This window comes from Sceloporus occidentalis, unplaced genomic scaffold (genome assembly GCF_023333645.1).
Source record: "Sceloporus occidentalis isolate IW3139 unplaced genomic scaffold, rSceOcc1.0.p SCAF_3, whole genome shotgun sequence".
NCBI lineage: Eukaryota > Metazoa > Chordata > Lepidosauria > Squamata > Phrynosomatidae > Sceloporus > Sceloporus occidentalis.
In genome coordinates this window covers 64,484,992-64,510,246 of record NW_028316983.1, presented here as the reverse complement: position 1 = coordinate 64,510,246, position 25,255 = coordinate 64,484,992, and the positions used below count along the sequence as shown (strand labels likewise).

The window sequence follows — 25,255 nt, the reverse complement described above, 5'->3', positions numbered from 1 at the left end:
TGACTGCTCCCTAGTGACACCACTAGATAATAATTTTACAGGTAGTTGAAACACTGCACTTCTCTACTTGTTACCCCACCCCCTGTGTGTTCTTACCACCTCTTCCATCTTTTTTATCTTTTCACACAAGAACCTGTTAAGAAAGCAAAGACAGCATGGAGACACAATATTTTTTAAATGGTAGCACACGGAGCCATTGGTTTAGAAGCACTTCATGCAAATAGCACTAATGCGTTCCACACATCAGCACTTGCAACATCCAGTGGGAACATTTACTGAAGACAGAACTGAGTTATTTCAACAACAAAATGCTGGGGAAATGGGACACACCCGCTCTGCAAGAGGACATTAGGAAACAGACGAGGTACTATGCTAAGCACTTACCATATTGCAGAGCAATTGTCTGAAAGGGGATGAATAATCAATTGCACATACTCAAGGAACAAGCCCTGCGGGAGGTTATTCTTTGTATTTGAGGTTTTGCTGGAAGGAGTTGCAAAGTGGTAAAATACTGGTGCCACTGGCAGCTACCCTTTAGTGTGAGTTGAGGCTCTGGAGGAGGGCCAGTATTCATCAGGACCATGCAACAGGGATTAAAGTTCACTCTTTGGATACCATGGTTCTGGTCTCTCCCCAAAATTAAACTAATCATATGAAATGCGTTCACACACTATCTTGATCAAAGTATTTGAAGGTTACAGGCCTGCCCCCTGGGAGGTGAGCTGCTTTGGGTAAAACTCACTGTTTGTTCCTTTTCCTTATTTACTTCATGCTGATTTTCCCAATAAAATTGGCAATGCTCCCAAACTAGGCTTCCCATAAAAATAGCACAGCGTCAGCTGTCCTGTCAGTGGGAGACAAAACATTTAATTTGAAGAGACTTCAATGGAGATGGAAAATAAAAAAGATAAAGGGCAAATTTTATTTTAGATGCTTATTTGGGTACGGAGACATGGTGGAATTATAAATCCAGATTTGTGATTTATAAATACAGGCTCCCATGCACGTATCAAAACAATAGAAGAAAATAAGCAGTGTAAATTGTGAACTATGTGAGACAATCCATACTAAAAGGTGCAGTTGAACATACTGGCTAATACTTGAATCCTGTTTATGTAAAACAAGCTTGCTCAAAACACATCAACATCTCTGTTAAGATCTTTGACATTTTAAAAAGATATGAAAAATGCACTTGCATCTGACATATAGACACCCTGAAACAGTTTTCAACTGAGGAAAGGGGACATTGCAGGCAGTAGCTCTGAAGCAGAAACTATTTTACACCAAGATCTGAAAACAAAGATCACAAGGTCTCAGTATTTCCCCATCAGTTTCTTCTGTTACATATCAAGATGGGGCATTAAGGAGTAAGAACTATCCTCATATTTCATTAGAGGGTGAATAACAACTTTGTGCTTGCTGCACACATTGACTTTCTTCAAGGATTGATTGCTGCAATGAAAACTCATTTTTCCTTGTTGAGCCATCATTAGTAGTTTTACCATGATTTTCTTCACATAGTACACTGGACTTGGCTTAGGTTCAAATCCCAAGAAGCTTTACCCCATCTTGCAGCCTATAGTTCTGTTTGTATTTTCACTTTAGATGGGGGCCATTTAAGTTATTTTGAAAGTGGTTTAAATTTCAAACAGGCCAGGGCTCCCCACTTCCCAGAAAGCCAGTTTCTTTAAGCTAGAAAAAGACAATGCTAACATGGCATAGTGGTTTGAGTATTAGCCTACAACTTTGAATCCCAGCTTGGCTATGAAACTCCTCAGCCTGAGGAGAAGGCAATCACAAACCTGAACAAATCGTGCCAAGAGAACTCCATGATAGGTTCACCTTAGAGTCGCCATACAGTGCACACAAGGTCATAAGGCACACAACAAGAAACTGACAACAGATTTAACAGGAATGAAATTACACCACTGTTACTTCTGGTTACAGGTTTAATACTTGAACATGCTTACCAGGTTTTAACATTTAAGCCTGTTTACCAGTTTGTTGTTCCTGTGTACCCTCAAGTTGTTTCTGACTTATGGTGACCTTAAGGCGAACCTATCATGGGTTTTTCTTGACAAGATTTATTCACAAGTTTGCCATTGCCTTCTTTGATCAAGGTCATCCAGTGGGTTTTATGGCTGAGCTGGGAATTGAATCATGGTCTCCACAGTTGTAGTCCAACACTCAAAACACTACACCATGCTGGCTGTTTGCCAGTATGATGAATGTATACATAATGAACAAGGGATCTCTGTTCTGTAACACTTTTAACTATTTGGAGGAAAAAGAATCCTGTAATTTTCCTATAGACATAATAATCCCCAAACTTTACTACCAATTACCAATATCAGCCAGACCCACTTGAACACTAGTCCTACTTGTAACAAATGGTTATTTGCCAAATGAAATATACAGAAATAGAATCAAACTAGTTGGTACTTTAAGGGGAAGCAACCATGTAATGCTAGAATTCAAAATTGTGAAATAGGTTGAAAAACAGAGTCAAACACGAACCTTTGTTTTCGGAAAAGCTGATTTTATCAAGCTCAGAAAAATATTGGGTGGCATCCCATGGCTAGAGATACTAAAAGGAACCCAGCATGGGTTGGAGTTCTTGGAAAGCATGATCACAAACAACCCCATGGAATGAAAGAAAAAAGAGGGAAATATCTAAAAACACCAATGTGGCTGCATAGCAAAATCAAGGGGAAGTGGCTTCATCTGGAGTACTGTGTTCAGTTTTGGGTGCATCATTTTAAGACAGCTGTAGATAAGTTGGAGCAGGTTCAAAGAAGGGCAACAGGGATGATAAAAGAGATAAGGAGAACAAATATATGAAGAAATGTTGAGGGAATTGGACATGTTCAGCTCGGTGTAGAAAAGACTGATGGGTGATTGCACTCTAAATATTTTGGGAGAAAGCCAGGATATAAGTGCAATTAATTAATTAATTAATTAATTAATTAATATAAATTTAAATTTCTAAAAGGATGTCAACAGGGTGCTTCTCTGCTGATCCAGAGGGCAGTACCAGGTCTAATGGTTTTAAGTTACAGAAGGGTAGATTTTGATGGAACATTAGATAACTTTTTGATGTTTCAGGAATGGAACCAATTACCTAGAGGGGTGGTGGGGCCTTTCTTTGGACATCTTCAAAAAGAGGCTGGACAACAACCTGCTGGGGATGCTGCAGTTGGAGATCCAGGGGGTAGGATTTGATGGCCTATGGGAGGCCTTTCCAACTCTATGGTTCTGTGATAAAGTGTATAATAAATAGCACCAGCCCATAAACATAACTTTGAGAAGTATGACGTGTTGTTATATTTGTTTTCAAATACTGGGGATTGTCTTTTAATATTCTTATGACTTTAGTTTTAATGAGTACTATTGTGCTTAACCAGTGCTGCTCTTTTGATACAATACACTTCAATATAACCAGAAGATGCTCAACATTCTTCCAGCATTAAAGACCCAGAGAATTAAGTTGCCTGAATTTGCCCTTGTAAGGAGTGCAGGACCAATTACCAATATCAGCTGGTCTCATTTGTAACAAATCTTTTTATTTTTCAAGATAAAACGTACACAGACAAACTGTATAATAAATAGCACCAGCCCAGCTACATAAAAATAAATGAACAGCTTAATTAACCATACAAAATATTGTTTGGCATTTTCTCTTGAGAAACAGATGGTAAAAAAAATGTTTTTAAAGCCCTAAGAATGCAGGCACTGTGGAATTTTTTTTTGCAAACTTCAGCAGAAATTAAGAACATGCTAAAAGGATGTACCTTCATTTGATTATCTTCTTTAACCATGTAAGAGGGATGCATGTAAAAAGATGGCTAATGTCATGGAAACCTCTGTTACATTTCTTCTTCTCTTCTAATATACCATCTATGCTACAGATGGCAACATATAAGGATAAAATTCAACTGAATGTAGATTTTATTCTACTTAACCAATAACACCTCCTGGTGCTTTGTTTTTGGAGACTGCTTTTCTCTGCACCGATTTCAGCTGATGAACCAGCAGGAGGCATATAATGAATTGCTATGTACTGCTAAGACTGCCAGGAAGGACAGCAAAGTAAAAACTCCAATTCTTCCATTATTCAACAGAGCCAGCAGGGGGAGTAAAAAGACAATCCTTAAGTTTAGACCATCACCACTTGTCAATAAATTAATATGGTGATTTAAAGGCAACATGTAAGAAAAGGTAACATAAAACCTCAACCAAATTTGCCTCAAGACAGATGCATATATAATGAATTCATATGTATTTCAGGTACATCCACAGGACAGAGGACAATGTTCACTATGAACAGGTGTTGTGTTTAGAAGCAGTGATGGAACTGCATGTCATCATGCAAGGGTTTGGGAGTTTATGAAGCAAACAGCAAAGCATGACATGGCATTTTGGTATATGTTTCCTGTCTCTGAAAACAAACTGACATGAACACGAAGCAACCAAGATGGTATTGTGCACAAAATATGTCACAGTATGGCTGCAGAACACTGCCATTACTGCAGCCTGAATCCTACTGTAGTCACACTTAATGGAATTTATGTACAATCTAGTTGGGACTGCCAGTAGGACTCAGGTCTGGATCTCTAAAACCTTTTTTTTAAAGTATTAAAACACAGTAGGCACTCTGAATTGCTTTCTAGTTGTGCATGATGCAGAATATGCTCATTGCTTTCCATCACATTTTTAAACACATGAATGTCTGTATGCTTTCCACTGTTTGCACAAAAATATGTAATGTTCACTGAGCTAACATGTTCCTACCAATGCTTAATGGAAAAAAGCACAAGGCCTGTAATTTTTTGTCAGATCCTCCCACTTTGCCAAACTTGCTACTGAAGGCACATGAACTGGCCTTCTCAGTCCTACTTACTGCCCTGTATGCCAGTACTGTAAAAAACAAAAACAAACAAATAAAAAAGATTCCTGCTGAAGAGTAAAGATACTTTACACATTTGTTGCCTATTCCCTGGAACATTTCTGAAATAAACAATTCCTCATTAAAAAAATCTTTTAGTAGTTTTAGCACTGGGGTTCTGAACGAAGGTCAGATATAGTCTTCCATAACATCACATCAAAACTATCAATGGCATCTTTCATTTAGGTGAGGAACAACTCTTTTTTAAATAGTTACATTATGGAAGCCAAAGACATGCCAGAAAAGTTGGCTTGATGTGCATCTGTTTACCAGAGTTTATATTCCTTATAAAAATGAATATGCTCCAGAGTGATGCCATCTCTCGAACATCTAGACAGTAGTGTAATAAGGAGTGCACCTGAGTAAAGTCAACAGGACATTCCCTAGCAAGAAAAGGGTGTACTGCCCTGCACTGTGTTGACACATTGGCTTGGCCTTGTCTCAGCACTAATGATCTGAATCAGATAGGTAAGAAGGCTGTGTCCAACGCCACACCAACATGTCCTCTCCTGCTACTCTGTGTGATTCTGTTTGAATCCGTGACTCGTTGGATGCAAGGAAATCCACTGCTCGGTCCCAAACTCGCTTCATTTTTTTCCTGGGAAAGTGAAAAGGGAACATGGTAACTGAAGCTGAATATTTATGTATGGGATAATGCCTAAATGATCTAAGGAAAAGAAAAAAACAACAACACTGTGTAAGTGAGGGACTTAGTCACTAGGGTATATAATGGCCTTTGCCTATGAACAGTAATAAAGGGTATGTCTTTAGTACAGAACCACTAGTACCAGTTCTATACTAGTCAAGTTTAGAAAGCCCGAAAAGGTAAAAAAAATTCTTCCACAATTTTTGTGTTAACATAAATTACATTCCCCTGCAAAATAAAGTAAAATAAAACATAGGACTCCAAGATGTGGAAGGAAACTGTCTATAGGACTGAGACCAAACAAAAAGAAAATGTTTCCTCTCCAATGATCAACTGATCAAATTCACTTCTGAAGGATGTTATAAAGGTCACCAGCACAGGTGGCATAAAATAGGAAAGATGAGGTGCAAAAATGAAGAATAGGACTTTTGGGAGTTATTAGCTACATATTGGCGGGTTACAGACCGCCCATTTGGGGCGGGCTGCACTCGCCCCTTTCCCCGCTGTATCGGGGCTTCAGCGTCCAGAGCGGCAGTCGCTGAGGCCCCGATCCGCCGCTTTTCAGGCTGCGGGGAAGCGGCAAAAGGCCCCTTCCCCGCAGCCTGGAAAGGGGTGTCCTTGGGGCTTCAAGCCCCAAGGATACCCCGCAGCGGCGGGGAGGAGGAGAAAGGGGCCGTGTGAAGGCTGCGCCCAGCGGACCAAACCAGGAAGGAGCTCTGAAACGGAGCTCCTTCCTGCTCCACGCTAAGGGCGCACTAAGCGCCCTGGCGCGGAGCGTGGACGTCACGTCCGCGCCGCCCCGTATAGAGGCGGCGCAGTTGTGACATCCTCATGGTGGCGGCCGTGTGGAACGGCTGTTGCCATTTTGTGCGCACAGAGCGCGCACTGGGGTTAGGGGGGTGCAGAAGCACCGCCCCTTTCTAACCCTAGTACACGCTCTGCATGTACTTTCCTGCCCGTTTGTAACGGGCCATTAAGTGTAAAATGGTTCTTATGCATGCCTGATAATGGTGGCAAATGACAAGGAATAGACGTTTCATTATAATGCTTCAAGGATAATGGGCTGGTCCCTACTCAACATATACACTATGAATTTCTTAATGGAGCAGGTTAAAGCAAAACAAACAACACACACACACACACACACACACACACACACACACACACAGACAAGGCTCACCTGTCCTGTGGTGGGATAAGTGTGTCTCTGATGTGAAGGATGCCTACATATGGATACCGCTCCAAATTCTGTTCCCACTCTTTGTAATGACTCTGGACGGCAGCTATTGAAAGAACAAAGCAAGATGTTATGGAAAGTACATGAAACTAAAGGTACTATCGTTACATATTCATTAATAGTTAAACGTTACCTATGATTTTCTGCACCATTTTATACATGGCCCTCTCCTCTTCTTCTCTCTTCCGCCAGTAATATTTGAGAAGTAGCAGCATCCCCCAAAGGAAAGCTAAAGCTGTGAGGTAAAGTACAAAGATAAGATCTTGTGAATACCTTGCAAGTAGGAGGCCAGGATTTGATTCTCGGCTTGGCCATGAAACCTACTAGGTGACCTTGGGCAAATCACATGCTCTCAGCCTCAGAGAATGGCAATAGTAAATCTCTGAACAAATCTTTCCAAGAAAACCCCAAGAAAACTCCTTAGGGTCATCATAAATCAGAAATGACTTGATGGGCACACAACAAAAACAAAAATGGATTTGTAAGGCATGTTCTGTGTTCCACTATAGTCCTTAATCCTTTTCAACCAGGAGATTTTCTTAAGAATCTCTATCTATGGACAACCATATTATGCAAAGGAGAGTTTCTTGATAGTTAAAGAACTTTCCATCTGGGACTCATACCTAAAGACCATTTATAATCTTTTTTCCCCAGTTTGTTCCAACTATCTTTGGAAGTAGAGATGGTTAATTTTGTGTTTCATTATTCACCTAAATTCTCATTAACTGTACTAACCTTTTGCAAAATGAGCTATTAATATAAATATGTAAGAGATTTTGTACCAGCATGGCAGAACATAGTAAAACATTATTTCAACAAAGCAGTTTAGGACAGAAAATATGATATGTTCCTTTTGGCATTTCATTTATAACGACTTGTCTAAAGTTGTGAAGACCATGTCTGATTGGAAATCTGAACCCTCTGTCTCTTTTCCTAAATCTAAAACTAAATCCAGGAACACATCCACTACTGCACACTAGCCTGCCGATGGCAGTTTGGTGGTAATTTAATCATATGATGCACATATATAGTCAGCCCTCTGTTTTTGTGGGGGATCCGTTCCAGACCGCCCCCCGGGCGAAAATGGAAACTCACAGATAATCAAGCCCCATAGGCTCGTACGGGGTGGGGTGTGTGTGCCTACAAGTGGTTGCCCAATTTAACCTCCTTTGTTTGCTCCTTGCAAGTGAGGGTCACGGATCTGAAGTCCGTGAAAAAGGAGGGGCAACTGTATATCCTCTACAGGAAATCTCCTCTACACTGTAGGTTCAGAGAGATGCTTTAGGCTACATGTAGGCAACCTGTACATCATTCAGATCTTTCTGGGATCTTGGGCTAGCTCCAACTAGCATAGTTAACATTGAGGGCTTGCCGGGAACTGCATTTAAAGGCCATAAGTTGCTCATCTTGACTTATATCTTCTTGTAACATAGCATGCCAGAAAAAAACTGTGTACTTGTGGTACATTTGATGGTTTTCAAGAAATGGCAAACACTCACAATGCAGCAGCCAATCTCCAGTCTGCTTCTGTCTATTAAGGCCACAAGGCTAATTGTCATACTGTAGAAGACTGGGGATCTTGGCTGACAAACAAACTTACTCCAAAAGAATATAAACAGGTTCATAATAGCTGTGCTTAGTGCCCGGTAGAAGCGGCAACCTAAGCTCATCCGGGGACGGGCAGATTCAAGAGAAACCACCTGGTTGGCAGAGGTAACTGGTCCTGAAGGCTCATCACTGTGTAACCTAAAGAGAAGCAGAAAGATCATCTATTCAAAAAGTGCAAACTATTTTGAGGGCCCACATTAATCAGGATTATAAATTATTTAAGGCTGCTCACTTTCCCATCACATTGTTTAGAAAAGATATGAGCTCTTCCTGTTGGCTTTTGCAGACCATTTCAGTACTGGTTCCTCACCAATACACAGATGCAACTTTGGGAAGACTGCATGGTAGGATTACTACCTGGCAAAATGAAGTCTTTCTCTATAGTTTGTGTGTGTATGTGTGTCTGCATCTCTCAGTGTGTAGGAGATTAAACTTTTAAATTAGATTCCCTCCTTCAATGACTGCACAGAGAGTAAGTGATGGTGTGTGCACATGTTCTTTGAAACATATTACAACAGTCAACTCAGTTGGAAATGAATTTAAGTAACTACACCTGAATTAAAGCTTGGTACATCTTGGGAAAAGGGGAAAAAAACTGGGATTACCTAAACCCCAAATGTATCTTTAAAATGTAAACTGTAAGAAGAAAATTCATGCTGTAAAGTAAGATGAATCAGCACAAGATAATGCAAATAGGAGGTCGGATGAATCTAGTCCCTCCTATCCTTCCAAAACATAATAACAGGTTTATTGTGGGTTTTTCGGACTATGTGGCCATGTTCTAGCAGTTTCTTTCTGACGTTTCACCAACATCTGTGGCTGGCATCTTCAGAGAATGCTTTGAAGATGCCAGCCACAGATGTTGGCAAAACGTCAGAAAGAAACTCTGCTAGAACATGGCCACATAGCCCGAAAAACCCACAAAAAACTATGGATGCTGGCCATGAAAGCCTTTGACTTTACATTATAACAGGTACCCCCCCCCTCCTTTAATTAACAGTGGGGCTGTAAGGTAGATTTGATTTTCTTCAGTTACTCGGGATGCACACAGAGTGAAAGGGAGATTTCAATACAGAAAATGGAACTGGGATATCTGAAAAAGAGATGTGCCAGCTAGTTAAGTGGGAAGAATGAGAAGGTAATAATGGAGAAGAATCTGAGAGGGAGCAATCAGGTAGGGTATGCATCAAAGCTGTTTGAGTACATACAGTACAATAATTGTACTTGCATGACATCAGAGTATGCAAATACAGTCTGGAGTCAGCAACTGAATGTCAAAAATCACTGAAATATGTCTTGAAAGGCCTACTGACAAAACAAACAGAAGTAAGTAGCACAGCAATTATATTGTTCTGGGAGAACCTAGTCTTTATTCAGAGATGTTCACTATAGCAAATCTACAAAATTAGAAAGGTCTACCACTTTTCATTTCTTTACAGCAGTCTTGAATCAAGAAATCCCAATGATCAGAATTGGGTAGCTACCTGGTGTCACACCAGGGTTACAATTCATACCTCACTATTCTGTTGCTTAATACATCACAGCTGAGTTCAAATAAACTTGAACATTCAAGTTATATAGCATCCAACTTCTCATCCACTGCCTTGGATTACTTGTAGTTCAACCTTGTGAAATGTCTTAAAATATGCAGCATAGCGCCAAAGCACAGATATTTTGCTTGGTTCTGCTCTGCTCTTAATAGAACCATGTCAAAAAAGTTCACAGAACATTTGGTGAAAAGCCTGCAGCAACTTTTTAGTGCACTGCACATTCTTATTGAGTTTCATATTGAGCTGCCAGAACAGGATCAATTTCCTCAAGTGTTGATGAAACTCTTAATTATGGTGAATACAAAACTGGGGAGAATATTTTGTGTTTCCAGGCTATGACTTGTAACAGTGAAGAAAATCTTAATTAGAAAGTGGTGAATTCCATCCCACCAGCAACTCTAAGCATGTCCCCAAGGGAACAGTATTTAACACTGTGGAGTCTTCACAAAGAATGAAGAAACAGAACACATTCTGAAACATTAGGTTACAGCAGAGTTTTAGATAATGAGATTAGGGGCTATTGCTCACTGCCTCAGGCTTGTCAAATGATTCCACAAGCAGTTACAGAGTTAACAATAACAAGACATTATTTCTGAAATCTGATAAGGACTACTGAACTGAGGCGCTGAAATGTGCTGATTTATATGAAAACACCTCAACACAGCATCTGTGAGATCACCTTCAAAATAATACCCCAATGTATTCCATAACAGAACACAATGCAATGCCATGCTAAATCATTTGTACACAAATATCACTGACAAAGGGCCACATAAACAGGAAAAGAGTCTCCAAGTTTTATTATGAAGGATTCAGTCTTAATGAAAATTTGCAATAAGTGACCTAAGATTGTCTGCACTATGAAGGTAGATGGTTCTGACAGTGTTGCCAATTTCTGGGGAATTCCCCAGAATCCAGGGAATTTAATTACTCTCTTTCCAGGGATTTTGACTGAATATTTCGGGTAAATATTGGGGAATTCTGGGGATTTTGGTAAAACATTCCGGGGAATATCTTTGAGGCTTGTTGGCAACACTGGGTTCTGATACCATTTAAGTATTAATAGCTTCTCCCACCAACAAATTTGGAAAATTTTCACTTTATGAGCAATAATTTGCAAGATGCTTCATTAGAAATTATGATAATTAAACAGATTTAAAACTAGGTTGCAAGCATATGCCTACAAGTTATATGCAAGTAACTTTGAATCAGATAGGACTAGAAGCTTCATGAAAGACGATAAGTCCTCTAAGGTCTATAGGAAATTAAACAGTACCTTTGGGAGGCAATATTTCAAATTTATAGTCCCAAATAAAGAATTTTAATTAAACCAAATCAATTAAATGGGTGGATACAGTATAATTTCAGCATATTATGTATATTGGCTTGACTCTCAAATAATGGCAAAGGAATACATTTCAATTGCTATTATCCATTCTTGCCTGGTCACCAAAATAATTGTTTTTCAAACAGCACATCTATACATGAGAACTTGAATATATTTATATGGGCTTGCCTGTAGTGAGTGGCTCTTAGAGTTCAAGAAAGTAATTTAGAATATTAGGATGAGACAGGAAAGGAAGCCCTTATAAATACATAATAGGTACTCAGAAAGACTTTGATTTTTCAAAGAGATGAGCAAAACCTTAAGGGGTTTGTATGGGGTGATGTTTTATCTTCAGAAATGATTTTCACCCAATGTTGATTAAACAAACTTCAAGAATTAGAATACTGCTTTAAAAAAGAAGATGTAATGCTTATTCTGGTTCATATAGAACCAACTGAAATCTGTATAACCCTTATTTATACTAATTAGAAGGTTAAGTACTCCCTGAAGATGTCATTCAGCCCATCCAACAACTGATTTTATTTTTCCAACTACAAGGAGTGTAAAACACCCTGTAAAATAACCACAATTACTACGAGCACAAGTGCACTCATAGAATTCCAGGTGAACTGGAGCCTCTGAATATGCAATGAGAGTTTAGAATATCATTATTGTGCTGCAGCTCCCAAAAGTGCCTTTCCAGCCTGGTCACTGCCCAGCAGAACATGTGTAGTGCAAGGAAGAATATCACTCAAAGCTGCTGCTGACAGTTCACAGCATGTATGACCTGCTACAAGGTTCTTCCAGTGTGTGTGTGTGTGTGTGTGTTTGTGTGTGTGTGTGAGAGAGAGAGAGAGAGAGATGATGATGATGATGATGATGATGATGATGATAGTAAACTTGGGCTTTCCTCATTCTTACATGCCCAGGCCTTACTTACATTGTATGATCTAATGAGATCACAAGCTGAGGAATAACAGCCAATCAATCCATATTACAGAGGTTTGGCCAGTTGTGTGGATGCATCAGTTACTACTAACATATTTATCCCACCATTTTCATACAACTCCTGGCAGATTCCTATAGATCATCTACTGAAAACAATAACTAAAAGGAATTGTTACATTTCTAGCATAACTGACCAAACAGATTAATAATTTATTTTCTTTTAACTAACTAAAAAGGTGTTTCAGAATAATTGGGTTTTATAGAATTTGTTTTTAATTCAACTACTTAAAAATGACATGTATTAGTTTCCATTCTAGGAGTGGTGCTTCTGTCTCTTGTACTCTGGATGGAATGGTTCTTACAAGATGCTGCTGCAATATAGGTTCATCAGCTGATTTTGATTACATGCATGTTTAGATTTCTTTAACAGACTAATTAATTGGACATTTTTATATTTCAGACTGCTTAAAGCTCTTTACATGCACTACTTCAGCAATCACTAACACCACCACAGTATATTAAGATGGTGTTTTTATTCCCATAGTACAGATATAATTCTGAAGGTAGGGTATTCTATTTAAAGAGATGCAATATGCGATCCAGAGAGCTCTTGATTCACAGCTTGATATTTAGCTAACACACAGTAGTTACAGTAGTAAGTTAAGCAGATCTGAAGCGGAGATTCTAGTTAAAGAATTGTTAAAGATGTAAAGAACAGCCAAGTGTTCTTCTAAGGCTAGTCTGAACAACTTGAAATACCAAACCACATATACCATCAACCAAGAACTGTAATCTACCAGATGTTTGATAATCCAGTGTTTGCAATCTCAAGCAGTCTGCAAGGGGAAATGAATTATCAATTCTGAAATGTGTTATAAGGCTCAAATTCTGTAAGCTGGGGTTCAGATACAAAACAAATGCTATTCTAAGCAAACACAGAGCACCAGGTTATACAGAACACTTAGCTGTTTCCAAAAAATGGAACCTCCACAGAGAAAGCTTGATTTAGGCCTGTTACAGACTGCCAAAATAAAGCTGCTTTGGGTCTCTTTGGAGGTATGCTATTTAAATGATGCATGGGTCCTAAGAGTCCGGAGGTTGCGCCAAAGCCACACTCCATTCCTAAGCACTGGAGTGCAGCTTTGGTGCAGCTTCCGGATTCTTAGGATGCATGCATCATTTAAACAGCATACCTCCAAAGAGACCCGAAGCAGCTTTATTTTGGCAGTCTGTAACAGGCCCTAGTTAATTTTTAAAAACCCAACCCTTTGTTGATGGGATGCTGAGTAAGTTTCTGTGCTGAATCTTTAGGGATAATGGGCAATCCAATTTACTTACCATATTCCTGAGTTCTTGTTATTGTCCAGTAACCACTGCAAAGCATCCATAAATTTTTCTGCAGAGTAGCCAGTCACATTCTGTAAGAAAGCATATCTACAAATATAAACACTGCATTCATCTGTGACAGATTTTTCTGGAAATGCATCCCATCACCCCATTAGTTTAGTGTTTTTTTTTAATTAATGCTACACTTTCCTAGCCTAGAGAATTCTAGGTAGGTTATACAACACTGCTAGAATCTCCTCTTCAGATCTGCTTAGCTTACTACTGTAACTACTGTATATCTAGTTCAGAAATCTTTTAAAATATGTTTAAATCAATGCAAATGGTTTAATACTGAAGAGATCGAAGAGCTACTGAGTATAATCTGATGGTCATCATATATGTTGTAACACACATCAAAAAAGAATTTGTTGTTGTGTGCCTTCAAGTCATTTCTGACTCATGGCGACCCTATCACAGGATTTTCTTGGCAGAATTTGTCCTTGTTTTCCTCAGTAGGTTTCCATGGTTGAGCAGGGATTTGAACCCTAGCTTCCCAGTGTTCTAGTCCAACATTCAACCATTATACCAAGCTGGTTCAAAAAAGAAAAAAAAAAAAGAACATAATAGCAAATATAGCACTCCTAGCAATCTTTTAGTATAAAGAAGTACTATGTAGAGCAAAAGCAGTGTGTTTTATAATGCTTTGGGAGTAGAAAGGAGAAATGTAGATGTCAGCAGCTGTAAAATGCAGGAAGTTCAGTCTTAGAAAAAAAGAAAAGAAACTGTAAACCGAATTAAAGAATCTGAGCAGTCATTTAGACTTCTCAAAATAAAGCAAGAAAAAAACCTGGGGCCAAGTAATAGATGGAAAAACTCAAACAGAATTGGTGTTGGAGAAAAACAAAAGGAATTTTCAAGGTATAAATAGTGGATACACTACAACAGAAACATGTTCCAGCCTTACTTACTTCTATGTAATCCTTTGCTTCACCAACTGGAATGTATTTGCTTTCTAGATTCTCAGGGTTTCCACACTCAAAACTGCCTAGGAAAAAAGGAACGAGACAGAGTTACCTACTTAGAAAGAACTCAACTTTAGGCAATTAGGAAACCTACCAAATAATATGGAAACACTCAGCCAAGTTCCCTTTTAAATCATTTTTAGTATTAGCCTAAATGCTTGTGCAGAATATACACCCAAATTAGTTTTATGACTTAATAAAATCTGTAGCTGCTGTGTACAGGCTAGCATAAGGCAATTAAATATCACATTCATTCTCCAAGTAAGTACTATAGAACAAGAAAGGATTGTCGTTTTTTCTGCCTCTCATAAAGAACACTATCTTTACACCAAAGCATAGTTCTAAAACAATGGTCTAATGCCAAAGAAACCAAGGTTCCTTATTTTATTTTCCCCTCCCCATTCTCTTCTGGATTGTAAGTTTGAGGGCAGAGGCTGCCCTATTTTTATGGATCTGGAAACCAGTTTGGGATCATTTCCAGCTAAAGAGAAGCACATAAACGCTTAACATAATCACTTTTTAAAAAATCTGGCTCACCTGTTAGTTCTTAAAACTGGCAACGTGGCTTTGATGCTACCATCACATGCTGAACAGGCTAATCCAATTTTAAGTTTAAAATTTAAACAGAAAAGCAGTTTAATTCTACAGTAGTGCAAGTAGCTGAAGTGGAAAAAATGAAGGGAACTTCATTTTTCTGAACCCTCAGCTACCAACCTGCAATGTGTATAGCTCCTGTAAAATACATACATACATACATACAATCATACACACAAACACACACACACACGTTTTCACGAGATCCCCCCGCTATAAAGTCATCACAGTAAGATACAGTTTAGTTTTGCAATGCAAACTGGGATGAACAGGAGACTGAAAAGTGTGATATGTTTCAGACCAGTCTTGAAGAAAGGGAGCATATGCATTACAACGATCAGGAAAAACAATCTAGGCAAAGCTTCACATATATGAACTCATGTACAGTGAAAAAATGAAGAAGGTGAACTTACTAGAAACTGGGAACCATGGATTTTGCAGGAAAAGTTCATCATCAACATCGCGAGAAGTCACACACTGATATCTAGTTCCTTCAGTGTGAGACTGTGTGTACACCTCAAAAGGCCCATTTTTCTATTAGCCCCAGGCCAGGACTGCTCAGTCCACATGCTGATCCGGTGGTTCCAACCCAACCCCAGTCCAAAGGGGCCTTAGCCTGGGACAAAACACATGCGGGCACACCGCTGTGACTGGCATGCCCTGCACACTCCTTACCTGCTTCCACCATCATGTCTTTTCTGAAAAATCCTGACACAGCCTGTGGCACTGGATGGCAGTTCTTGGCCATGTGGGTGTAGCCAGGTGCACGATTTACTCCCTTACAGGCCGCAAGGGGGATCTTCAGAGAAGACACAATGGCAGAGGGAGAAAGGATGTGCAGTGCCAATGGTTCTGCAGTGTAGTGACAGGTGGGCATGTAAAAACCTTCTTGTCACTGCACCAACCTGGGACTGTTCTGGGTCAAAACCAGGAGCCAGATAGCATGGTCTTGGCCCATACTATCCTGCTTGTATGCTCAAGCCATGGCATTGTACATGGCCAAGTACATGGCATTATGTCTGCAATGAGATTAAACAGGCTCTTGGAGTTGTGTATTACTGGCATCAACTAATCTCTTTGTTCAGCCATTTTTAGACTATATTTCTGATTGTTAGTGTTACCAGTTGACTTTTGTTTTTTAATTACTTTTATTTGAAAAAATATTTTTAGTGACTGCTTTTATTATAAAGTTTAATATTTGTGACTCTTAAAATGAAAAATGATGTAAAATATGTTTAACATAAATAAATATGATTAATACTACATTTTCACTGGTAAATACACTAATATTATGGAAGTTTTTAGCTTGTTTTGGCCACAACTTGAATGACAGGTTCTGTTATAGCATCTGCATTCATGGAAGTGATAAGAAGGCTTTGAACTTCTTTGTGTCTGTATTTTGGACATGGGCTACTGCAGTGATGGGGAACGTTTTAGAGACTGAGGCGGGTTACAGAACGCCGAAATGCAGTGGTCTCCCGCCACCGCTGCTTCCAGCCTCTGGGAGCCGCAGCGGCCAAACCGCACAGCTCCCGGACGCTCCGAGGAAGGAGCGTGGAAATCGCGCTCCTTCCTGGGCCAAGGAAAAGACGTCGCAAGGCGCTAGTCACGCACTCACGGCGTCACTTGCGGGGCGCAACGTCAATATGGCGGCGGCCGTGTGGAAAGGCCGCCGCCATTTGTTACGGACTCTGTCTGTAATAGGAGTAGGGGCATCTGGAACAGACGCCCCTTTTTCAAAATGGGACGTCCTAAGGATGTCCCTTATGGCGGTCTGTAACCCGCCTGAGTGCCCAAACTGCAACCAAAAAACCACTCATATATCACAAAGTGCCATGTCCATCTAACTTTCTAGTAAACTCTGGTGAACTCTGTGCTGAGGTGATGGCATGTGTGCCCACAGAGGGGGCTCTGAGTGCCACTTCTGGCACTTGTGCCAAGGTTCGCAACCACTAGGGTACTGGGTTGGGAAAAGACAGGGAGAAAAAAGAAGTGTACCATACTACAGTGTTATAGTGCTATTATTCTGCTTTAACTGCTTTGGCTGCCTCCTGTGGAATCCTGGGATTTGCAGTTTACAGAGGGCCTTTAAAATTCTCAGCCAGAGTGCTCTTAGGCTTCACTAAACTACAATCCCCAGAATTCGAAGGGGCAACCACAGTAGTTAAAGTGGAATAATCGTGCTGTAACAGTTTAGTGAAATCGTTTAGAAAGTCTTCAATCCTAACATCTCAATAGGGAAAAGGTAAACCCAAAACAGATAATTTGTCCTGCTAGATAATAGGATTTATGAAAGTGCACCACAGATGTAGGGAGGCTAAAATATTTTATAAGCCTCTAAGTAGTATTTGAAGGGAAACAAGAAATCTACTTCTAATTAAATCAGTTCAAAGTTGAAAATAGCCTAATGGTAGAAAATTCCATTTCTACTGAATACTCACTATGAGCTGTATAAAAACCCCCTCAGAACTCACCAGCTTTATCTGCAAGGTAGTTATATAACTCGTACAGTATAGTCATTATTATTTCTTCTTGTTTTGCTTGACAGTACTGAAAAGTTAAGAGAAAACATCAGTCAGTAGATCTTCAATTCAAAAATCAAGACACTTTATAGAAATTAAATAATTAAACAGAAGATCTCTTCTCAAGGTAATGAAATAAAGAATGGACTCATATGACCATTCTTCCTCATAGCCTTTTCTATTCTTTTAAAGCAGTTAAACTGCTTTTTAAGATTATATGGTAATAGTGGACAACCTGCAGCCTTCAGTTTGATTTCTGGTGGGCCTCACTCTTATTTCATGATCTAGTGATCACTTCAGCCCACTTCAACAATGATCTGCTCCATTTCCAGGATGAGAATACCTAAGAGTGGGAGAAAGGAGTTAAGATTGTCTGTTTGGGAATCTAATTCCATCTACTATTGGCTTCAGTCCCACTGACAGCCAGTATGTGACCTGTCAAGATTACTCCTGAGACAATGTGGCCTCAACCTAAAAGAACTCGCCTTTGTTGCATAGGAGAGATAGTCCCTATTGTATGGTTAGGAAGGCAATGGATTCAATAGATTATTCATTTTTTCCATGATACCACCAACAGTGGAATGAAAAAAAGACATTACTGCTTGTAATGTCTTTATTAAAACTTTATTTTTTTTAATATTCTATGTACAATAGGCAAGCAGTAATTTCAAACTAGATGCAGGAAATACCAAGATCACGGAGCTATCCTTTTAAGAATACTATACGTACTGCATCAAGGGTTTTCTTCTTTGGCTACATATTATGGAACAAGTTACAACTGCATACGCACATCAAGAAAGATTAAAAGCTACTAGCTTTATTTAAGCTTGTTATTGAAAAGTAGCTTTGCAGGTGAAATCCTTGTCATAAATCAATCTCACTTTTGTTACAACAGACTAACTAAAATGTCTGTAAAAGCAGGGATTCAGATTTTCAGCAGCTTAGTCTTACATGGTTTGAATGATTATTCTGCATACTAAATTGATAAAAAGCAGTCTACTAATTTCGCATCAATAAATCATTACTAGTAAATTTCTTTTGGAGAAAAGCAGAGACTCACTTCTATAACAACACTGACAGTAATTGATCTGTACACTTAACCATTACATTTTATTTTTAAGAACACAATTTAACATGCTAAAACATTCATACTTACACTATCTGTACTCTGCCCACAGTCCACAGATAGTATCTTAACTGTAAATGAAACAACAATTAGTTACCTGTCATTACATATCACTGACAAGATCCAGTTTGATACCACTTTAACTGCCATGGCTCAATGCAGTGAAATTCTGGGAACTGTAGTTTGTTGTGGCACCAGAGCTTTCTGATGGAGAAGGCTAAATGTCTCACAAAACTACAATTTCCAGAATTGTACAGCACTGAGGCATGGTAGCTAAAGTGGTTTCAACCTGGATTATTTCTGCAGTGAGGATGAAGCCTAGGTTCACTTCCTCAGATACTGGCAATCTATGAAAGCTTATGCTAGTTTCTTTTACAATTTCAAAAGTGCTACAAGATCCCTTTGCATACTGATATCCCAGACTAACACAGCTATGTTTCAGATTTATTGTTTATTAGATCCTACCTTGTTTTGCTACAACAAACATGACATTTCTTTTTTAAACATACAAGTCTGCAAAAGTTGCATTAAAAATCTATTTATACTTCTCGGAAATATCTCATTTTGTTTAATTTTTGTTTAATGGGGCTCACTTCCAAGTACAGTATGCACAAAATCTAAGTCTTAACCAGCATCTAACTGTAGATATTGTCTCATCACAAGGAAATTAAATACATAGCATGGCGTGGCATTAAATAAGAGTAAAAACTAATGTGTCATATGTAAGTCAAAATAAGATCTGTTCCCCATAACTACGTACATGTGAGAGCTGGACAGCGAATAATGGATAAAAGAAAATCAACTCATTTTAGATGGGGTGCCGAGTGATGAGAATACCATGGACAGCCAAAAAATAAACAAACAAATGGGCCCTTGAACAGAGCAGGCCTGAACTCTCCCTGGAGGCCAAGATGATCAAATTGAGTGTTGTACTTTGGCCAGACCACATCATGAGAAGGCATGACTCCTTAGAAAAAACAATAATGATAGGAAAGTCTGAAGGTAAAAGTGAGGAAGACCACACAGTAGATTGATAGACTTGCAATTAGGAAGGTCATGCGTCTGCATTTGCAGGGCATAAACAGAGCAGTGGAGAACAGGGGGTCTTGGAGATGTCTCTTCCACAGGGTCACCATGAGTTGAGGTTGACTCAAGGGCAGTTAACAACAACAACTTAACAAACTACCTGAGATAAGGTATAGGCAAAAAATGCAACTTAAGCTCATGTAGCACTTTATGTCAAAACAGACAAATCTTGTCTCAGTGTTTTGTTGTTTAATTGTCTGTGTTTTGTGGTTACAGAGATATAACAGGTATGTCACATTGATAAAAGGGTGTATATATCTTTTTGTTGAATCCTAATATTAATAAGGGTATCTGCACTGCTTGATTTTAAGATAGACACTCATGCTGGCTATGTGCTGTAATAAATGAAATCAATCAAGATAGACACTGTGACACAAAAACATGTATTCTTTGCCATGCTGATCCATTTTTAAAATGGAGGCAAACTTTGCATTTCCTTGTGTTCAGCAAAACCAGTTTGTATAAATGCTTTGCAAAAATATGGCCAAGAAGACTGAGTATGTCAATTGCAGAAGAATTCCTAGTGGCTGAATTACTACTATGACTTTGGAATAGTGGCCCATAACCGTGGAGTGAACATCCATTAAGTAGTAACAGAAGTATCCATGTTCCACTTTCTTCTTCTCACTTGCCTTTCTGGAACCAGACAATTTCAGGGTATAACAGAGCAGAATAACTGAATTGTTCTTACAGAGGCATGTTTCAAAACATCTACATAAAAGACATCTAAGTATCCCAATATACCCTTAGAAAATGTGCCAGGGAATTAAATAGGAGAGAGCACCAGCATGGCAAAGTGGTTTGAGCATTGGACTACGACTATGGAAAACAGGATTTGATTCCTGTTCTGCCATGAAACCCACTAGGTGACCCTGAGCAAGTCACACATTCTCAGTCTCCAAGGAAGGCAATGGCAGACCTCCTCTGAACAAAAGTGGCCAAGAAAACCCCATAACAGATTCGAGGGTTGTCATAAGTTAGAAACAACTTGAAGGCACACAGCACAAGCCAGACTATAATGTGATCTGAAGAGATCCTTATCCTATAATTGAAGGATTTGAAAAGTAAAAACAATCTACAAACTGTGGTCCGAAACACACTGCAGAAACAATCCAGTTTGAGACCACTTTAATTGCCCTGGCTCAGTGCTAGGGAATCCTGGGAAATGTAGTATATCTAAGAGAGGAGGCTAAATGTCTCACAAAACTACAGTTCCCAGAATTCCCTAGCACCAAGCCAGGGGCAGTTAAGCGGTCTCAAATTGGGTTGTTTCTGCAGTGTGTTTTGGACCTGTGCTTCTGTAAACAATGTGAGGGGGAAAGTGTGGAGGGTGGAGAGGTGGGACTGGACTAAGAGAACTATGATCAGGCTATCAGAGGAAAGTTTTTTTGTGGATTTCTTGGGCTGTGAGACTGTGTCCAAGAGTTTATTCCTGAGGTTTTGCCAGCAGCTGTGGCTGGCATCTTCAGAGAATGGTGGCATGGAGGTGTGCAGGATATATATATATATATATATATATAGTGCCCCTTGGGGTCCTACCTTGGGAACCCTACCAAGGGTCACACAGTATATACACACACCACTCTTCCATGCCACCATTCTCTGAAGAGAATGTCTGCCCCAAGATGTCTCGCTTCAATTAAGTCTATTTTAACTAATTTTTAATCTGTATTTTGTAATGTTGCTATTTTTGTTTTAAGGTAGGGGAATAGGGGATTGTGTAGTACTGGTTATGTATTATGTATTTTATTGATGTATTTGTGCTGTTGTAGCCCACCTTGATCCGTAGGGAGAGGGGGATATAAATAATTTTTATTAGTAGTATTAAGATGCCAGCCACAGCTCCTGGCGAAACGTCAGGAATAAACTCTTCTAGAACACGGCCTCATAATAGCTTGAACTACCTCCCATGGATGCCGGCCATTAAAGCCTATGACTTCACATATCAGAGGAAAGACTGACAAAATGGGGTCGTTTTCTTCTGCTGCGCCTAAACTGTGGAATGGCCTTCCAGAAGAGATAGAATTATAGAATCACAGAGTTGGAAGAGACCGCAAGGGCTATACAGTCCAACCCCCTGCCATGCAGGAACTCTCAATCAAAGCATCCCCGACAGATGGCCATCCAGCCTGTTTAAAGACCTCCAAGGAGACTCCACTGCACTCTGAGGGAGTTTGTTCCACTATTGAAAAGCCCTTACTGTCAGGAAGTTCCTCCTAATGTTGAGGTGGAACCTTCAAAAAGGCTGTCAAGATGGATCTCTTCCCAACTTGACCTCCTGAAGGATAGCCCCATCCGCTCTAAAGGCCCACTCCATTTGCTTATTTGAGATTGCGTTTTTGTAGGAAATTTTAATGTGAATTTTTAGTATTTTAAAGGTGGGAGGGTTTGTTTTTTCTTGGGGGGCGGGTGTTTGATGTAAACTTTTATTGTGAAGTCGAAGGCTTTCATGGCTGGAATTCATAGATTTTTATGGGTTTTCCAGGCTATATGGCCACGTTCCAGAAGAGTTTCTTCCTGACGTTTCGCCAGCATCTGTGGCTGGCATCTGAAGATGCCATCTAGAACGTGGCCACATAGCCTGGAAAACCCACAAAAACCTATAAACTTTTATTGTCTTATTGTAATTTTATTTCTGCTGTCATCCTGCCTTGATCTGCAGGGAGAGATAAATAAATTGTATTATTATTATTATTATTATTATAAAGCAAGAAAAAGAAAAGAAACAAAACTATCTCCTCCGGAGGAATGATATATAGGGCACAAACACGTACAGCTCTCCTCAGGCCCTTCCAGCTGAGCAGGTCCCGCCATCTTGACCCAAAGGATGCCGAGGAAGATGACCAAGAGCCCCAAGGTGGCCAGCCACAGGAACCAAGAGAGATAAAACTCCAGCCCTCCCACCTTCCTCCTTGGGGCCTGGACCTGAGCTTTCAAGAGGGGCTGGCGGGTTGGGGTCCCATCCCAACGGGAGCCTTGGCTGGACCCAGCTGCTTCTGCCTTCCACGGCGGTGTCGGGGCTCTGGAGCTGGACCCTAACCTTTCCTCCTTCTCTGCCCTCCATGACGAGGGGGACCTGTGGGTCACTCCCAGCCCTCCTTGGCCTCTCCCCAGGGAGCCTGGGTAAGAGGTGCTGCCAGGGGTCCCTGGTAAAGAGGTCCTGCCAGAGGTCCCTGGCAAAGAGGTCCTGCCAGGGGTCCCTAGTAAAGAGGTGCTGCCAGGGGTCCTATTGACGGTGTTGAAACCAGGGCTGCTCTCTCTCCTGGGCTCTGGCTCCCAGGAAGGGCCTGCTGAGCTGAGGCTTGGGCCTGTTCTCTCCCACCATCTGGAAGAGGAGGAGCCCAGCCCCACTCCTGCTGCAGCTCTTTCTGGCTCCCAAAGAGGGCTGGAGGAGGAGGAGGAGAGCCTAACGTCGCTCGGGTAGGAGAAGGAGGAGGATGGAGAGGCCCCTCTGATGCTCGGGGCCCAGGAGATGCTGCTGGAACTGGGCGCCCCTTCTCGCCTCTGCCTTCCTCTCTCCGTCGTCAAGTAGATGGTGACGGCCGGCCCTCGGCGGCTCCGAGGCTGCGGGGCGCCCCTGTCCTCCTCCTCCTCCTCCTCCTCGCTACTGGAGCTGCTCTCGCTCCTCCTCAGCGCCTCAGCCATCTCCTCCCGCAGCGAGATGAGCTTCTTGACGTAGAGGGCGCGGGTGGAGACGGTGATCGGGCCCGCCTGGTAGCCCAGCGACAGCAACGCCGCCCGCAGCTGCGAGTCTGACAGGTCCTCGGCCGCCATCTTGGCTGCAGGAGAAACAAACGGCGGGCGGAAAGGGAGGGAACCGGAAGCGGCGCCTCCGTCCGAAGGAAGGAAGGAAGGGAGAAAGGGCCGCCGCCATCTTGGTAAGGGCGCCGCCTCCAAGCCTCCATTTTGTAAACTTTCGAAGGCGGTTCTGTCCCAGGCGCCGCCGCCGCCGCCATCTTGAGGAGGTCAAGGCTTGTTTCCTCCTTAAATAAACACACCGCACAGAAATCAAAGACAGAGCCAAGTTAGGCCCAAAACACACTGCAGAAATAATCCATCCATCTATCTATCTTAAACATACTGCAGAAATAATCCATATATATATATATATATATATATCTTTATTGAATAAGCATACTGCAGAAATAATCTATATATATTCTGGGAACTATAGAAAAGACTTGTAATCTTGTAATTTTGTATTAAATTAATTTAAATTAAATTAAAGAAAGAAAGAATCCAGCTTGAGACCGCTTTAAGTGCCCAGGCTCAAGACTAGGGAATTCTGGGAGCTGTAGTGTTTCTGAGACATTTAGCTTTCTCTGTCAGAGAGCTTTGGTGCCACAATAAACTACAACTGCTGGGATTCTTTAGCTGCCAGGGCAGTTAAAGCAGTTTCTAACTGGATTATTTCTGCAGTGTGTTTTGGGCCTTGGCCTTCAAGCTGCAGAAATAATCAGGTTTGGCACCACTTTAACTGCCATGGGTCAATGCCATTTAATCTTGGGATTTGTAGTTTGTTGTGGCACCAGCGCTCTCTGACAAAAAGCTAAATATTGCACAAGCTACAAATCCCAGAATCCCATAGCATTGCGCCATGACAGTTAAAGCAGTGTCAAACTGCATTGTTTCTGTACTGTGTACGCAGCTGAAGCCATGAGAGGCTTTGCTCTGGTGCCACAACAAACCACAGTGCCCAGAATCCCATAGCATTGAGCCATGGCAGTTAAAGTGGTGTCAACCAGATTGTTTCTGCAGTGCGGATGGAAGCGTAATGATGAAGAAAAGAAGCAAGAAGAGCCCATACTGGGTTATCCACCACCAAAAGCATCTCATCCTCATTTGTGGCTGCAAAAGAACTTGTTCCTCCAAGGCAAAAATTGAAATGTGTTTGTTGTCTGTTTTTAAGCGGCCACCAAGATTCACATGGAGAGGACAAAGGAGACTTAAGGATAAAAATCCTGTGACTGTTTATTAAAGAATAAAACTTTACTGAGTACAGCGGGAGTCAGACCTCTTGCTGAGTAAACGTGATTTGGCATTCCCCCTACCTAGGGTTGCCATAACCCGGCTGCAACCGGGTTTTTTCCTGGTTTTGGCGGCACCTGCCCGCTCCCGGCACGGGTGCCATCCAAAAACCGGGTAAAGCTCGGTTGCAGCGGGGTTGCGGAGCAACCCAGGGGGCCTTGCTGCCCTCCTCCACCGCGTATGGCCGCGTGGAGGAAGAGGAGGGCAGCGAGGCCTGGGGCGGAGGAGGCTGCAGGGAGATGGCGCCTCCTGCGCACAGCCGCGCCAACCTCCCCTCCTCCCTGCAGCCT

At 41.0% G+C, this 25,255-nt stretch overlaps 1 protein-coding gene across 1 annotated transcript; it reads right to left on the bottom strand.

Moving 5' to 3' along the window:
• Positions 1–3,589: 3,589 nt before the first annotated feature.
• Positions 3,590–23,754, bottom strand: LEMD2 (LEM domain nuclear envelope protein 2). Its single transcript, XM_089514719.1, has 9 exons — positions 22,712–23,754; positions 18,882–18,922; positions 17,678–17,753; positions 14,556–14,632; positions 13,600–13,679; positions 8,429–8,574; positions 6,962–7,063; positions 6,772–6,874; positions 3,590–5,543 (listed from the first exon to the last, which is right to left on the bottom strand). The coding sequence occupies exons 1-9, from the start codon at positions 23,709–23,711 to the stop codon at positions 5,393–5,395; spliced, it is 1,776 nt and encodes a 591-aa protein (XP_089370845.1). The 5' UTR covers positions 23,712–23,754; the 3' UTR covers positions 3,590–5,392.
• Between the last annotated feature and the right edge of the window lie 1,501 nt (positions 23,755–25,255).

Excerpts from the sequence above, each read along its gene's own strand:
- LEMD2 (XM_089514719.1), bottom strand. The coding sequence starts at position 23,711 with ATGGCGGCCGAGGACCTGTCAGACTCGCAGCTGCGGGCGGCGTTGCTG. Across the intron at positions 14,633-17,677 it reads CTACCTTGCAGATAAAGCTG|GCAGTTTTGAGTGTGGAAAC; the intron begins GTGAGTTCTGAG and ends CTTTTTTCCTAG. Across the intron at positions 6,875-6,961 it reads AATGGTGCAGAAAATCATAG|CTGCCGTCCAGAGTCATTAC; the intron begins GTAACGTTTAAC and ends TTCTTTCAATAG.